Source organism: Erpetoichthys calabaricus, chromosome 8 (genome assembly GCF_900747795.2).
Source record: "Erpetoichthys calabaricus chromosome 8, fErpCal1.3, whole genome shotgun sequence".
In the NCBI taxonomy this organism is placed as follows: domain Eukaryota; kingdom Metazoa; phylum Chordata; class Cladistia; order Polypteriformes; family Polypteridae; genus Erpetoichthys; species Erpetoichthys calabaricus.
In genome coordinates, this window is record NC_041401.2 from 143985386 (window position 1) to 144003273 (window position 17888).

The following is a 17888-nucleotide window of genomic DNA, read 5'->3' on the forward strand; positions in this document are numbered from 1 at the left end:
ACCTGCTTCCGCTATTTCTTCATTAGCGGCCTTTTAAGACAAAGTGTTAGGATCTGCTGTCGAATACCTCCTCCGTTTACACTGAAAAGGAAATGTAACACGACAGCACAGATGCAGACAAACAGATACATTTACAGTATAACACATGCAATGCATACATCATACTGTCTCACGTAGTTCCTCTATAATTGCCAATTCTCTCTTGACCAGCCTGTTTCTCTTCATGAGATAAAATTAAAGTATCAGTTTTCTAGCATAGTGTTAAAAAGGCACTATACAGCATGCAAAGACCTCAGTCTAGCTCAGTAATCTGGAGAATCTTCTAAGTAATTCATTTGCAAGAAGGCAATGCTTAGCTCTGCTATGTGACATTTCAGTGACAATTCTCTGTCCAGAGTTTGCAAGTTCTCTTTATGTCTTTGTAGGGTTTGTGTCAGAGTACTTTGGATTCTTGTATTCCAAAGATGTGCTGTGTGCCAGTATGAGTATGAATGTGTGTGTGTGTGTGTGTTAATGTTCTGGCATCCTATCTAGGGCTGACTCCCTTCTTACTCTCTGACTTGCTGTGAACTAAACAGAATTAGGAAAGACCAGAAGTAATTGCAACAGTTAACTAAGATGTTGTTTTAGTGCATGCCTTTTATTGATAGGCAGCATATGGTCAATACCTTCTGTACCAACTTCTGATCGCATGCATATTATAGACAGGCTCTGTCCCTTTCTAGAAATGTGAGAAGAAATTCAATCAATTATAATTTTGCTCCTCCTTGATAGACTGGCTGAACAACTTTGCCTTTGCAGTTGTTACAATGTGGCTTATCATTATCATCCTCTACTTTCTGTAGCACTGGAAACAACATAGTTTCCTTTTTCATACACTGAAGTGAAAAGCCAAGAAAAATGACACCTTTTATTGGCTAACTAAAAAGATTACAATATGCAAGCTTTCAAGGCAACTCAGGCACCTTCTTCAGGCAAGATGTGAAGAAGGGGCCTGAATTGCCTCGAAAGCTTGCATATTGTAATCTTTTTAGTTAGCCAATAAAAGGTGTCATTTTGCTTGGCTTTTCTCTACATTCATAATGGCTAACACAGCACAACACCCTAGTACTACATACACTGAAGTAAAATTTTCTTTCACAGAGAAGTACTGTATAATCAAATCAGCCACCCACCCATGCATTAGGGGGTGTGCCCAGTGATACCTGAGACAGGAATCCAGTAGGTCTTTATTTAGACATACTATATAAAGCCATTTGTAACTGAAATACAGGACCAACTGGCACATGTGGTGTCTTCTGCAGCATATGAGGATATGAGGCCTAAACTACACTTTGATTTCATATGACCCAGGAGGTGACGATTCTTTTTAAAACCTGTCCTGAAGAGTTGAGTCCACCTGTCTTTTTGCTTAAATACTCTACTTACCAGGATTCCCCATTTGCTGTGTCCTCTAGGGTGAAACATTGGGATGAATGACATACTTCCAGGGGGAGCTGCTTTTCATTCAGATTCACTGCAGTTTCAGTAGTGCAAAACCAGAATGTGTGCAGGAGGAAGTCTGACCAGGACTGCATTTTAATGTTTTAACTTCCTCCTGTACTGCTTTGATAACAAGGGTCAATGTTTTGAATTCATTATCAGTAACAGTGATCCTAAGTATACTGGAACTAAGCATATTCTTCTTTAGCCAAATCCTTTAAGGTGGCTTTGTATTGCAGGGAAGATGTAAACAAGAGGGCTGGTGATCAATCTCAGGTAGGAGACATGTTGTGGGAAGTGCAAAGAACAAAGCTGATCTCAGTTATAAAGACAAACTAATGGACAAATATTTGTATATCATTTATCTGTTTTGCACAAAAAGGCCTCACCTCTATATATATTATGTCTATTGGTTTTTTAATCACGTAACCTTTATATAAACTATGTCTAAGAAACAACCTGCATATTTCTGAATAAGAAACTGAGGATCTCCACTGACATCCAGTCTCAGTCCAAGAATTAGCGCTGTGCTAGCCATCCTGAGTCAAGAACATGTGACCTTCAGTAGCAGCTCAGAAGCTACATGGATCATGCAGAATAGTAGGAGAAATCCCACATCGTATCACAGATGAAATGAATTGTAAGCTGCAAGTACTCCACTTCTTTGTATGTAATGTCAGAATGGGCTCTCTCTCCCAGCCCCCTGTACACCCATGCACTGCTAGGTGGTTAAGTATCCATAGTTTCTTGAAAACTTCCAGTAACACATTTCAAGTTGGTGGTATTGAAACAGAGAAGCAAAGTAGGTAAGAGCCAGCACTGTCTTAATGCATGGGCATGCTAGGCAGTTGCCCGGGGGCCCCATGCTAATCTATGCATGTTGTGACTTGCTGTCAATAAATAAACTAAACTATAAATATTTGCTATTGTGTTACAAGTGGACATTGGCATTAGCCTCTGATTTAGCATCATGGTCACCTCTGCAACCTCACGTGCATATATGTGTACGTGTCTCACGCACCACATGACGTAAATGCATATATGTTAACGTCACTTCAACTCAATTCTCTGTAAATTTCATAGTAATTTCATTCTGTGCCGTCTCCATCTGTATGGTTTACCAATTGAGTATCATTTATTGTGTTTTTTAAGGCTCATGTTATATTGTTCAAACGTTTGTGTTAAATAATCTTTGCTGTACAGCATGTTTTTTAATGTTTGAACACTGATTTTGTTGGAAGTACCAATACCATACCAACACAGAATGCTAATACTGGGAAATTAAGTGCCATACATTTATATACTGTGGTGGGCTGGTGCCATTTCCGGGATTTGTTCATGCCTTGTGCCCCGTGTTGGCTGGAATTGGCTCCAGCAGACCCCCGTGACCCTGTGTTAGGTTATAGCGGGTTGGATGATGACTGACTGACTGACATTTATATACTTGCAAGTCTGTTAAGTCAAGATAATACATTTTCACAATTAAAAAAATTTGTGTATAAAGTGGAGTATGAGACAAAATCTCAGCATGCAATATATGCTTGTATATAAATATAGTCTATACATGGTAGTTCACAGTTGTAAGTATTTTAGTACTGTATACAGTGTACATGTTTCAGTATACTGTGTGTAAAGAATGAATTAAGTCCTGAGCGGCAGTTTGCAGGATTTGTATTATTGTGATATGCAAATATCCAACTCAATCACTGAGTACCTACATGTACTATACTACAGTTCTATATGCTATGTTGGCCCTAACCCAGTTTTTATCAGCTCTGCAAATATTGCATTTATTGATTCACAGCCAGAGATCCTGGTTTTTACGTCTACTTGCACTGTAAATTTTAATGTTGGGTATTGTTTTTCTTCTGGATTCTAGCAAGAATAGAATCCTCTGCATTAAGGGACTCCTAAATTTGAGTGGGACAGGATATTCATAAAGAGACAATGAGAAAAATGACAAAATGTACAGTAACTGAATTTGACCAAATGCTTGGGAAAAGGGGAAGAACAAGGCATATAGGTAAAACTGGGATAAAATTCAGACAGGTTTTTCATTAAAAGTTGCATAGATATGACCCTTTCTCAGAAACCATGGCTGTGGAAGAGAGAAAATTAAACCAGAGATCCCTCATACCGATTCCTAAACTCGATGTTCTCAATGCTGATGTTATTCAATTATGTTTAGCCTCTTTTCTACCTTGCATGGATAAATGTTTCTGTTAAGTGAACACATCCATCCATCCATTATCCAACCCGCTATATCCTAACTATAGGGCCATGGGGGTCTGCTAGAGCCAATCCCAGCCAACACAGGGTGCAAGGCAGGAAACAAACCCCGGGCAGGGCACCAGCCCACCGCAGGGCATAAGTGAACACATGTAAATGCAAATATAAGATCATCGATGGCCACTGCTATATTAGGTACAAAACTGACTATGATTTCACTTTTATACAAGACAGTATCAAGAGGGTATGTCTTTTTCAAAGAAATCAGAATTTGACCTTTTTTTAATGCCTGTTGTATATTATTTCAATGTTCTTTATTTTTAATTCCTCAGCACAAAAAACAAGTATTATATTACAATAGTGCCTATTGTAATTAAGAAAATATTTCGATAATATACAAGAATACTCCTTTAACTGCATATTAACAGATATTTCTGGAACTGGCAGACATAAATGGTTTTACCTACCAGTATTCCCCACGGTGACAGACGGCTGTTTCAGATGGCTGTCTAGACCACAGTTATTCTGGTTCTCTGCAGCTTTGCTAATTCTTTATGGTAATTTTACATTTAGGTTTGTGTGGAGATCATTACCCCTATCATTTTTGTGCCAAGAAAATTTAATTTAACACGTGTAAATGTGTTCTATTGTCTTTCAAAAAAAATTAAGTCACATTTTATTTTTTTTATATTTCATTTTTAAGTACTTGTTTTTTTCTATTTGTACAAAGTGATGGACTGGTACTCTATCCCAGTTTAAATTCAGTCAAGCCAGAATAAACATCAGCCCAGTAATGGATGCAGAAAAAAGCTGAACAGACAATTTTTCGGAAAATTTTTCATTTAAAGTTCATTTAATGTTTAAAAAAATAAATTAATGTAGTTTATCATGAAAGTCAACTGCTATAATAGAACCAAAGAATACATGGTCTTATTTTCTTGGTTATTATGATAATGTTTTGCAGGTGGAGGTCCACTGTCAGTCTCCGGTAAAGGGGCAGCAATGGATGTTTTTGGAGGTGCCCCTCGCTTCCTCGCCTACCCCCGCCCGCTGGTAGTTCCAAGTGGCACAGATGCTGTGCTAAAATGTCAAATTGCCGGAGATCCTCGACCAACTGTCATTTGGGAGAGAGGTAACCAACAGCTTCAAGCTGAGGGCCGCTACCGACTTTTTGAGGATGGCAATGTTTATAATCTAATCATCTCTAAAGCAGATGAGAATGACAGTGGTCAGTACATCTGTAAAGCCAAGAACATCATTGGAGAAACGTATGCTGCAGCTACTCTTAAGGTTCAAGGTGATGCTGAGGTGAGAGAACTTAGAGAGGAGAACAGGCCTTCTTTCCTCATCAAACCACTCTCAGCTCGGGTTGGTCGGGGCGAGGATGCCGTTTTCTCTTGTAAATTATGGGGAAAGCCCCGACCAGAAGTGATATGGCATAAAGATGGCAAGAAACTGAATGACATTTTTGAGAGCTCACATTTCAGTGTGTCACACCAAGACGGTGGCTGGTTTCAACTAAAAATATTTCAGACACGGGCACCTGATGGTGGTGTTTACACTTGTTTGGCTAGAAATGAGTTTGGGGAGGCACTAGCTGGTGCTGTGCTTTTGGTCGATGCTGGACCAGGACATGAAGAAGATGGAGTTCGCAACGGATACTCCAATGGCCATTGGAAGCCACACGTAGGGAAACGAGGGGCCAGGATAAATGCTATTCAGCAAATTGAGGAGCCACTGTCAGTAAGTTCAGCAAAAGTGAAAATGTTCACAGTAACGGAAGGCAAGCATGCCAAGTTCCGATGCTATGTCACTGGAAAGCCAAAACCAGAGATTATGTGGAGAAAAGATGGCAAAATAGTGATATCTGGAAGACGACACCTTCTATATGAAGATCGTGAGGGCTATTTTACATTAAAAGTTCTCTACTGCAAACAACAAGATAGTGGGCTTTACGTCTGTGCAGCTTCCAACACAGCAGGGCAGACACTCAGTGCTGTGCACCTCTATGTAAAGGGTAAGTCCATATTATTAGAGGACATGTAATTTATCAGCTTTTAGTTTGAGAACCATATGGTATAATTAAAATTGGTTATATATTGCAATTATTATAGTCTATCACAAATATTATCACAACTACTGAAGCATAAATATGGCATTGCTTAGCACAGAAATACAATCGTGATATCTTTATGTACAGGAAATAAATTATGGAACCAGAAACAGAGATGTGTCTATGCTGGATCAGTCATAATTCACAATAACATTCCAGGTAGCAGCGACCAGCAATGTTTTTCCACAAATCAATAATCTTTTATTCTCAGGCAGAACTTGGGGCAATGGAAAATATATTCAGAAACAAAAGATACAGTTTATTAAAAATAATCACACATGCATCTGAAAAATCAGCAAAGACACTGATTAAAAACTACAGCAAGTTAATTGTCACCATTTCAGTCTTAAATGAGATTAAACAAAGAAGGGAGAGACAAAGTGAGTGTAAAGCACATAAAGTGTGTCTTTGCTTTATTACTGCTTATTAATGCTGATAGGGTGAAGTGTAGCTGCAAGCGATGTCAGATGTACAAGCACTCCTAGTCACACAAAAGGCATTAGAATCTTCAAACAGTTGTGACGACAAGAGGCGCCATTCACACCAACAAAGCTCGCTAATCCAGTCCACCTAATTTGTAAATCAAGATCTTAAGGTTCCTGAAGTCCTTCTGTCTACCACACTGCTTGGTTATTTGTTCCATGATAAATTAGGTTCTTTGTGTGAATAAATACTTCCTAACATTTGTGTGAAATTTGCCGTCAACTTTCCACCTGTGTCCCTATGTCATTATTGAAGAATTTGTTTTAAAGTAGCAACTGGAATCCACTGTGTGAATTACCTTCATAATTTAAAAAATTTCGATTGTGTCATCTCTTAATCTCCATTTGCTTAAACTGAACAGGTTTCGCTCCTTCAATCTCTTCTCCTAGCTCACACCTCTCAAACCCAGAATCAGCCTAGATGATCTTCTTGGGACTTTCTCAAGCAATGCATACTATTCAGTTCGAAGTTGTGGTTGGACTCTCATTCTGGCCATTCTTGCCTTAGGTTTCCTTCAGTTTAATTCAGCTGCCAGTGTTAGGAATTTATTTAAATCTTTGCTGTTTCATTTCATTTTTTAAAATTTCTGTTTTTAATATTTTTACTGCTATTCCAGTAACATCACTGAATCAATATTTTGTTGGTTTGCTTTTTATGGGTGCCACCATTCTGAGTACTTGTATTTTATGGAGATTTTATGACTCTTGGCATCATGGCTGCCAAAGTTCTAGAATACGGGCAGGAAAGTCCTAGAGAAATGTTAGGGAAGACTCACATTAGACTAATGCTCAAGCAAATAAAGGAAAAGAAATCTATTGAATAAGATCTTTTTAGTTTAAAGTTCTTGTTTGGTTTTGATTATAGATTTTTGATGAGTGTTTTGGTTTTTACGAATATCCCAAAAGAAACTTGTGGAACAGAGCTTAACTATGACTTTTGACTGCTCTTTTGCTTTCTCTGTTACGACAGATGTTAGTACATCTACACTGTACTCGAAATTAATTATATCCGATTGGAGTCACCATCGGCCCTGTTTGATTATGATAGCCTATTCCCTCACTTACATAGAACTTGGTGTTGTGTATTAGGCATTAACAAAAGACACAGCAGAAGGGTTAATTTTCATGGAATATCTGCATTCACACAACACGCTGTTACAGCCCCTACTGTACCCTGGACTCTGCAGTTTCCTCGTTTCCTGAGGAATACAGTAGCCTAGATATAAAATACTTCATCCCGATTGCAGTTTACTGGGATTCTGTAAGCTTTATAAATTCACTGTTGATGTGTATTATAGGTGTATAGAATGATTATTGTCTCATGTACCGAGTACACTAAAATTCCTACTTGCATGAGGTAATCAGAATACAACACACCACCACTCAATGGCATCACAGTTAATGAGTAGAATTACCTTACTTCGAAATTTCTCTCGGCCTTACCTGAAAAATCTCAGAACACAGTTTACATAACTAGCTACCAATAAGAGATATATTAAGTTTCATTCCAATCATACTGCAGCGCAAAGAAAAAGAAATCTCTGGTTGCAATTGAAGCTTAAAATCACACCTTAATAAGAAAAGCATAACAAATCATTGTCACACAATACAAGATTTGAGAAAATTAGGATAAAAATTATAGTCAATACTAAACACTTGACCACTATTCAAGTCACATAGCCATTTTGTCCAGAAACCCATCATGAGATAAATCTTTGAAACATCAAAAGACAACAAAACAGTAGCAGAAGCGGTGGCAGAGACTCACCAGGCTATATAATCTAGTATATTATTTCTACAATGAAAAATTATACATGTATACGTTTTTATTACCTGTGTCAATGGAGAGAGTTAGTCACTGGCTTTCAGGTATATTTTTAAATAAATAAAATATTTACGTCCTATAATAAGCAGAGTGTTATTATCTGATCTACATGAGATGAATTTTGTCAGTCAAGATCTACTGGTTGAAAGGTGGACATTTCATTAGGCAGCAGAATTTTTCAAGTACAGTATGTTTTCTTGATTGTTAAGTTATTTGTTTCTTATCATCATACACTGTGAAAGAATTTAGCAATGTCTATTATTTGAAATTGTTATTGTCTTCATATTTTGCCTTGAAAATTCCATAATGAAGCTTTAATCATTATGTTAATAGATGGGTTCTACCTAAGAATTCCACAGAGGGGGGATAATAAACACACCTGTTCTAAATAAGACTACTATTTTAGAGCCAGCAAGAAAGTTCAAGCAACCCCTGAATGATGTGGAGGTACGTGAGCGAGAACAGGCTGTGCTGGAATGTGAAGTACCAGATCACTCCGTTCCAACTACTTGGTACCTAGAAGACCGACGGCTACACCCAGGAGCAAAATATGACATCGAGCAGTGGGGCACGGTGAGGCGTCTCACCATTCGGGACATTGGGGCAGATGACGACGGCATCTATCTCTGTGAGATGGCTGACGGAGAACGGAGCATCGCAGAAGTATCAGTCAGAGGTAAGCAAGAGTTAATTTTTCTCTCTTTATGAGTTCATCGTGTTTACTTAGATCAGGACTAAAATTTACATAAGAACAGAAAAATTAACAACTATGTTTAAAAATTGAAATGGAAGTGTTCTGCATTAAAGTACCAAAGCATAGTCTTACATTCCTTCAATGAAGCAATTACATACTATAGTAGTTATATATAAATATTATACATAATATATGCGAGGTGTGGTCGAAATTTAACATCTTATTAAAGAAAGAAACATCCTCTAACAGGACAATTCAGTAATCAAGCAGGAGACAAGCTGTTCATTGTATCTTTTAATTACTCCTTGGCAAAATGCCTTAGAGGGAGCATTCTTCAAAAGCAGTCCATTACAGCATGGTCAGAATGATCAGAATGGCCAGAAAAACAAAGAATAGAGGCTCATTTTATAAACTGTTGAATTTACATACAGTGTCAATCAATGCATACATTTTACTCTGGTTGGTTCATTGGTTTACACCCAAATGATTTATATAAAATAAAAGTCTATTATATTACATTCTGGTTCTTCTTATACCTTTGAGCGGCACCACCACCCTTGAAATTTCTGCACATATAACAATTGTCCATTCTCGTTTATAGGACATTTCTTAGTCTTCTCTTAGTCATCCTTCAGTACATTTTGTATATTACATCAACCTTTCTTCTGGTACATTCTTTACTTACTTGACCATCTCAGTATTTTTCCTAAACCAGTTCTTATATTTCAATGTACATTTTGTTGTTCACTTGACCTTCGTCTGATTTCCTGGTGTGCCTAAGCAGGTTTCTGCCATTTATTAAGCCTTTATGATATTTCTTTAAGAAGAATGCTATGTTACCCTAAAATTATTCTTCCACAGAGGTGAGACACAAAAATAACCGGACTGGGCTTGGGGCTTTCCTGGAAAATCGTCTAGAGGTTAGCCAGACATGAATCATAGAACTATATCCCTTCCTACATGTCCTCTAAAACCGCCAATCGGCTAGGTATATCCTGTGAATAGCCCAGTCAGTATTTTGCACAACAATCGCTACAAGAGTTGCTGCGACAATGTTGGGTGAAAAAATCAAACAGTGACACAAGACAAGACAACGCTCCTGTGCACAATGCTTTGTCTGTAAAACTGTTTTTGACTGACAAAAATAGTCCTGTCCTCGATCATCCTCCCTATTCGGCCGATTTAGCTCCCTGTGATTTTTTCTTGTTCCCAAAAATCAAAAGTGACCTGAAGGGAGCACATTTTTCTTCAATGGATGAAGTGAAGACAGAAATGGCAAGCCTGTTGAAGAGCCTTAAGCAAGAAGACTTCCAGCACTGTTTCAATGATTGGAAGATACGTATGGTGCGGTGTAGAGATCGGGAGGGGGACTATATAGAAGGTGACAATGTTTAAAATGCTGTCATTCATCAATAAATATTTTTTCTTTTACCAATCCAGTTATTTTTGTGTATCACCTCGTATGCTATATACTATATACATATGCCACAGGTTCACTTTTATTATCTTGTTCTACAGGAACTTATAACAACTGCCCTGATACTCTGTCCTTCAATATAATGAATGATGTAGTACTTAACCTAATCAATAAAACTACAAATTATATATTTACTTTTGCTATTTAACTTTGCTTCTATTTTCTGATTGTTTCCATCCCTTTCACGCTAGTCAAAGATGCAAAGAACATTGTCATTCGTTGTAAACTCCATACCAGCAGCAAAACTATTTAAATGTCAACTTTATTAAAACATCTGACACTGCAACACAGCAGCAATGCGAAACTTGTGGAAAAAAAACGCTGATGCCGATAGGGAGGCCATTACAGCCAATGATGTGTGCATTCCAGCTAAACAACTGAAACTGGATTTCACATTAGGACACTCTAGTGGAGAGAAGTTAAGTGGATGGGATTTGAATAAGATCGTTGCTGAGTATAAGGTACAGGAGATGCTACCCATTTCCACTGTTAAGTCATCCTCATTTTGATGCATTATTGCGAAAATAGCCAGGAAGAGCAATGTTACGCTGCCACAGAGAAATGTTTGCTGGCTACCTTGAGAACGAATATGTGGAGATGGAATCTAATGAAGACAATTCTTGGACAGATAGACTTTGTTTCCACCACTGTATTTCAGACAGAGGAACAAAACTGGAGTTTGGAATTGATATCAGCCTAAATATGAAGCAACATTTAATGTTTTGTAAATGTTTGGTAAAACCAAAAAGTCAGGAGAGACTAGTACTTTAATTTTTATATTTATAACTTTCCATACAGGCTGCAGTATTTGTGGTTATTCAGTTTGATTGTTGACTCCTTCTTTGCAATGTTATTTGTACCAATAGAGTGGATTCATTTTTAAACAACACTAGTTGTGCGACCCTGTTATGGGGGCGTGGGCGTCAAAAGTAATATAGTAATATAACAAGTAATGTAACTAATAATAAGTAAAGTTATATAGTAATAAGTAAAAAGTAACTTGCCCAATAGTGGTCACCAATTGTTCCTTAAAATGTACCAGAATAGGACCCTCCATGTCCCAAAAGAAGGTCATCATGATTTTCTTGGCAGACGGCTGCTATGCCCAAAGAAATCTCACTACAGTGTGTTGTTCAAGAATGGTGCAATCCGATGGCAGAGAGTCCATGTTCATTTCAATTTGGCTTCAAGTAGACTATTGCCAGAGTGCTGCACTGTGCATGCCCAAATTACCCACAAGCCACTGTGACTATATTGTATTGCGTAAGCTTCCATCCATTGCAGGTACTGTGTTATTTTGAAATAGCCTTAAAACAGTCATATGGATTCATCACTCTATAAGAGTATTTGTACAATCCATATTACACATCCTATCTTGAAACTAAGCAAATATACAAATATTTAACATGTGAAAATTTCTATTATTAACCTAAAAAAGTTCAGTTTTGTTAATAGGTCAGTGAAAATAATACCTATTAAACATTTTTTTGGGAAAACTAGGGGGCTTCGCCCCCTGCTCGCTTCGCTCGCCAACCCCCGTGTTTGGTGTTCCGGATACACACTTTTAAGATTTTTTTTTTCTTTGAATTGTTGCTATTTCATTAGTTTCACTTTTATTTCAGAACTTATGTAAAAACAATATTTGGAATCTTTCGAGTCCCAATGTGCTGAATCTTTTAAATGATGTCAGTGAGACATGTGTTTAATGACTTTGTACCATAATTCAGGATAGGTTTCTCTGTTTGGAATTTCAGCACAGACAAAATGATCTACATCATCAGCAGTTAATAATTTTTTTTGCAAAGTAATCAATAAATGCATGTGAGGTAAAACATGTTTTTGAAATTCTCTCACTTAAACTTCAAAGCCTTACAATATTTACATACTTCTGACATATCACCCGTGTCCATATATTCGATCTCTATTCTCCTTTTAGTTATTTCTCCCAGTAATAATTCTCTTTTTTTGCGCTAATGTGATGTTTACTTTCTTTTTTGACACTGTCGTTTTTTCTGCTTTCATATTCTGTATCTTGCTCTGCATGTGTTTCGCGCCTACGTTTTTTTTGAGGCTTTTGAATTCCAGTTTTCATTATTTCTAACCTTCTCTGCATGTGTTTGGCCCCTTTGTTTTGTAACCTCTTTATGACGTTTTACTTTGTTTTCTACTCTGCCTTTTATTTCTGACCTTGCTTTGTCCTGCTTTTTTTTCAATGACACCTGGTCCGTGGTGATTATTTTTCCTTTTTCAAGTAATAATTTCCGTTTGTTTGCGCTACTACGATCTTTACTTTCTTTTTTTATACTTTCTAATTTTCCTACTTTCATATTCTTTAAATTTCTCCACATTTGTGTCGTGCATACTTTTTTTTTTTTTGAGCCTTTCGAATCCCACTGCTTTCATAATCTGCTCTGCATGTATATAGTGCCAACGTTTGTGAACATGTTTATGAAGTTCTACTTTGTCTTTTACTCTGTTTTTTAATTCTGAGCCAGATTGACGTGCTTTGTTTCAATTCCACTTGTTATGGACTGATAATTACTTTCTTTATTTTCTGAATTTGCACCTAGATTATTTTTTCTTTTTTGCTCTTTTTTCTCTCCAACACTTTTGAGTCTCTTTTCTCCACGCTGCTTTCTTCTTCACTTAGTCATCGACGTTTCATTTATAATGTATTGTCCTTATATGCTTTATATGCGCTGAGACCCTGGATCTGTGTCTGCTCAAAGCCTTGACATGACTGAGTGTTTTGCTGTCCGTGGTCTTATTTGATATTGGTTGTAAGTAGGGCGTGCCTTGCAAGAATCTCATGTTCTACGTCATCGCGAGACGGTCCTGGGTCAATCTCTTGGTCCTCGCGGGTCTTTTAACTGTCTTCGGTGATCTTAATGTGAAGATCACGTCTCAACGCCCTACTGTTTCTCTCCAGGATTTTTTTTTATAATAGAGCGATATTAAAACAGATATTTGTTTTTCATAGGAACCATCGTTCGTAAGCTCCCCCGGAAAGTGGATGTTTTAGAAGGTGAGAATGCTGCTTTCTGTGTGGAAGTAGAAGAAGAAGAAATGGATGTCCACTGGTATAAAGACGGAAACGAACTGAGAGAGACGCACCAGACAATTATCAAGTCATTTGGCAAAACGCACTTCCTAGTTTTCGTAAATGCATCCCCTCAGGATTCGGGACTTGTCACATTCATCGTGGGTGAATCAAAAACTTCAGCCCATCTTCGAGTCCGAGGTAAAAGTCATTTGTGATGGACTGGATTGCAAATATTCCTTGCAATACTTTTTTATATGTAAAAAAAATTCAATATAATATAAAAATATTAATTCTGCGCACCATTTATTCATAATTAATTTTAGATATGTAAAGGAAGCATGATGATTGCTATACTGAGTTTGCACATTCTCCCCAAGTACTTTACATTGTATGTTACTTGACATCTGTAAATTACAGTTTTCCAAGTTTGTTTCCTCTCTAGTGCAGATGTACTTGAAAAGCTATACAAACCTTATTACTTCTAAGCATTACCTTATTCTTTATATTGAATTTCTTTTATATTGGGTTTTATTTGAAATTGGTTAAAAAGGTTTCAGCAATTAATGGGTTGATGTTTTATAATATGTATAGTTCCTCAAATCACAATTTGAATGAATTTCTACTGTGAACCCAAATCAAAAGCTGGATGATTTTTTCTACAGTCACACCTATATTTTATTACGTAGAATGAAGCGGCTCAATCATTTGTTGTCACAAAAATGCATATACTTCTTCACCAATCATACTTTGGTTGGGCACAAATGTATGCAAAGAAATTAAATTGTCTACAGGATCGATTTGGCACAAAATAAATAAGACGGTCAGCATGTTATAATGTGAATGACTGGACCAGGTTTCATTTGGAATGAGTGTTAGTGTCTCCACAGACTTCCAGCCTGACACACATGCACAGACGTCATTCCAAAAACAGTCAATTACATAGTTCCATTAAAAACCTGAAGTAGACAGTTTGACACATGATGTATTCTTGCTATATATGTACGTGTATATACACATAAATACCTATACTAATTGTAGAGAAAATAAACGAAAAAAATCTTATGCATTTTATTTAAGTAAATGTGAATGAAATGAGGAACTCTCCTAAACAGTCGTTTTTTTATTTTGACCCAATTTTGCCAGTTGCATGTCCTCATGATCCGTAATGGCCACGGAACAACCAATCATCGTGCTGTTCCCCTGAACATTTTACTTCCATCTTAGAAAATCATCATCATATGTTGTTTGTTTGGAGCCCTTTTTGAAGAATCACAGATGAACGAAGGGCCAGGAGTTTATTTCAGCCATATAAGAGGCCACCCATCACAAGTTTTTCCACAAACCTTTCTTGACCCTTTCTCATTCACTTCAATTATAATTCAATACCTAGCATGAGTCAATTAAAGATGGTTCCTGACCCAAAATGGCTCACAATCCATACTTTAATAAACACTTTAATAAATTATGACTAATACTATTGCCATTAGTGAGGCAACAAATTTATTTTACTTTTTGTAAATGAGCCTTTGGGAATTACAGTAGATGAGTTTACTCATGTTTTAGCTCATATGTAAGACACATTTGTTTATTACTGGTTGTCCTGTTAAACACAGTTTATCCACCAAAAATGAATGCATTTGGGTGGTTTCAGATTAACATTAATAAAGATCAGACTCATAATTATTCTTCAGTGCTTATCATGATGGCGTAATGGTTAATTTTGCTCCCTTATAGTCACTGTGAGTACAAATCTTAGACCATGGACTGTCATTGTGGGTATGCAAATTCTCCATGTCCGTATGAGCTTTTCTCTAGGTACCAGTGTTTTATAGTCAGGTCAAGTCAGCACCCACCACATGACGAAACAGCTTGAGATCCCATTTGGCAACCCCCCAGGTAGACATGCGGTCCGGTCCCACCCTCCGGAAATGACCATGTATTTGCCACAGCCAGGTTTTACATGGGTGTCTCCTTGGCCTGGTCCAGATGCTCGGGTCCTCAACAATGAGGATCCTGCAAGCCAGATCACTCTCGGGTAATCGAACCACATGTTTTTATAGTAATGAAATGTAAGCATATTTTGAGAATACCTCTGCTTTACTTGAGTGATTATAAGTTTTTTGGTCTACTTTGATTTTTACTTCACTGCATTTTCAAACTTCAGACACCATCCTGCCGAACAGTGGTGGGCTTGATCTGCTGGCAGCAGTGAGGTCTACATGGGCATCCACGTGCTCTGGTTCCCTCATCTTACCACATTTACTCTTACATTATCCTGGAAATCACAGCTCCAAAAGAGATTGTGAACTAGTTGGAAAAGCCAGAGAAAAACCAAAAGACCATTCCTTTGAATATGAAACTGGAAGTGATTAATGCTAGGAAAACTGCTTAATTAAACATTCATTTGCAAAAGGCATTGCCTTATTAGGGCTTGTTTTGATGGCTAATGTTAGCCATTTACAGTATGCCAATTGTTATATAGTTCACTATTATTTGAACACAAATGGGTGTAATTTATGGGGCAAGACAATACATAAAATGTTTTTATTTTCATTTAAATTCATTGTGATTAGACATTTTTGAATTATGAATATCCACCTTAAGAAGACAATTTGAGGAATGGCTTATCTCCTTAAAGCGGAGGAAGACTTGACACCACTCTTATTAGTGTCGAGCTCACTAAATTAGGATACAATCATTAAGATACAAGATACAAGAAGTTTTTTGTCATATACACAGTAAAAACACATGTTAAAAACCATGTAATGAAATTCTTGCTTTGCTTGCTCACCTTCATATACAAAGACAGAAAGACAAAAGAAGTATAAAAACAAATAGCAATTACAATTATAAGATTACAAAATAAGGTGCACATTGCCTGATGACATACCGCAGCAGTCAGTACCATTTATGATAGATAGATAGATAGATAGATAGATAGATAGATAGATAGATAGATAGATAGATAGATAGATAGATAGATAGATAGATAGATAGATAGATAGATAGATAGATAGATAGATAGAGGGGGAGGAACGATCTTCTCAGTCTGTCAGTGGAGCAGGACAGTGACAGCAGTCTGTCGCTGAAGCTGCTCTTCTGTCTGGAGATGACACTGTTTAGTGGATGCAGTGGATTCTCCATAATTGATAGGAGCCTGCTGAGCACCCGCCGCTCTGCCACAGATGTCAAGCTGTCCAGCTCCATGCCAACAATAGAGCCTGCCTTCCTCACCAATTTGTCCAGGCGTGAGGCGTCCTTCTTCTTAATGCTGCCTCCCCAGCACACCACCGCGTAGAAAAGGGCACTCGCCACAAAAGTCTGATAGAACATCTGCAGCATCTTATTGCAGATGTTGAAGGATGCCAGCCTTCTAAGGAAGTATAACCGGCTCTGTCCTTTCTTACACAGAGCATCAGTATTGGCAGTCCAGTCTAATTTATCATCCAGCTGCACTCCCAGGTATTTATAGGTCTGCACCATCTGCACACAGTCACCTCTGATGATCACGGTGTCCATGAGGGGTCTGGGCCTCCTAAAATCCACCACCAGCTCCTTGGTTTTGCTGGTGTTCAGGTGTAGGTGGTTTGAGTCACACCATTTAACAAAGTCCTTGATTAGGTCCCTATACTCCTCCTCCTGCCCACTCCTGATGCAGCCTGCGATAGCAGTGTCGTCAGCGAACTTTTGCATGTGGCAGGACTCCGAATTGTATTGGAAGACCGATGTATATAGGCTGAACAGGACCGGAGAAAGTACAGTCCCCTGTGGCGCTCCTATGTTGCTGACCACAATGTCAGACGTGTAGTTCCTGAGACGCACATACTGAGATCTGTCTTTAATATAGTCCACGATCCATGCCAACAGGTATGAATCTACTCCCATCTCTGTCAGCTTGTCCCTAAGGAGCAGAAGTTGGATGGTGTTGAAGGCGCTAGAGAAGTCTAGAAACATAATTCTTACAGCACCACTGCCTCTGTCCAAGTGGGAGAGGGATCGGTGTAGCATATAGATGATGGCATCCTCTGCTCCCACCTTCTCCTAATATGCAAACTGCAGAGGGTCGAGGGCGTGTTGAACCTGTGGCCTCAGGTGGTGAAGCAGCAGCCTCTCCATGGTCTTCATCACATGTGATGTCAGAGCAACAGGCTGGAAGTCATTCAGCTCACTAGGACGTGATACCTTTGGGACTGGGGTGATGCAAGATGTTTTCTCAAAGCCTCAGGACTCTCCCCTGTTCCAGGCTCAGGTTGAAGATGTGCTGTAGAGGACCCCCCAACTCCGATGCACAGACCTTCAGCAGTCATGGTGATACTCCATCTGGACCCGCTGCTTTGCTGGCACGAAGTCTCCTCAGCTCTCTGCTCACCTGTGCTGTTGTAATTGTGGGTGGGGATGTCTCTCCTATGCTGGTATCAGTAGAAGGATGTGTGGAGGGTGCAGGCTATGAGTTGTGGTTTGGATTGACTTTAACAATTAGCATTGTTGAGGAGTCTGATTGCTTGTGGAAAAAAACTATGTGTCAGTCTTGTGGTGTGTGATT

At 38.2% G+C, this 17888-nt stretch overlaps 1 protein-coding gene across 3 annotated transcripts in view; it reads left to right on the forward strand.

Annotated features, from left to right (window-relative positions):
• The window catches only part of obsl1a (obscurin like cytoskeletal adaptor 1a), a 144244-nt gene that overhangs the window by 33364 nt on the left and 92992 nt on the right, over window positions 1-17888 (forward strand). For all 3 annotated transcript variants that reach the window (XM_028807562.2, XM_051931188.1, XM_051931189.1), the window contains exons 2-4: window positions 4676-5728; window positions 8538-8807; window positions 13283-13543. In XM_028807562.2, coding sequence (XP_028663395.2) covers window positions 4714-5728; window positions 8538-8807; window positions 13283-13543 — 1546 coding nt within the window. In that variant the 5' untranslated portion in view covers window positions 4676-4713. The remainder of the gene's footprint in view (window positions 1-4675; window positions 5729-8537; window positions 8808-13282; window positions 13544-17888) is intronic.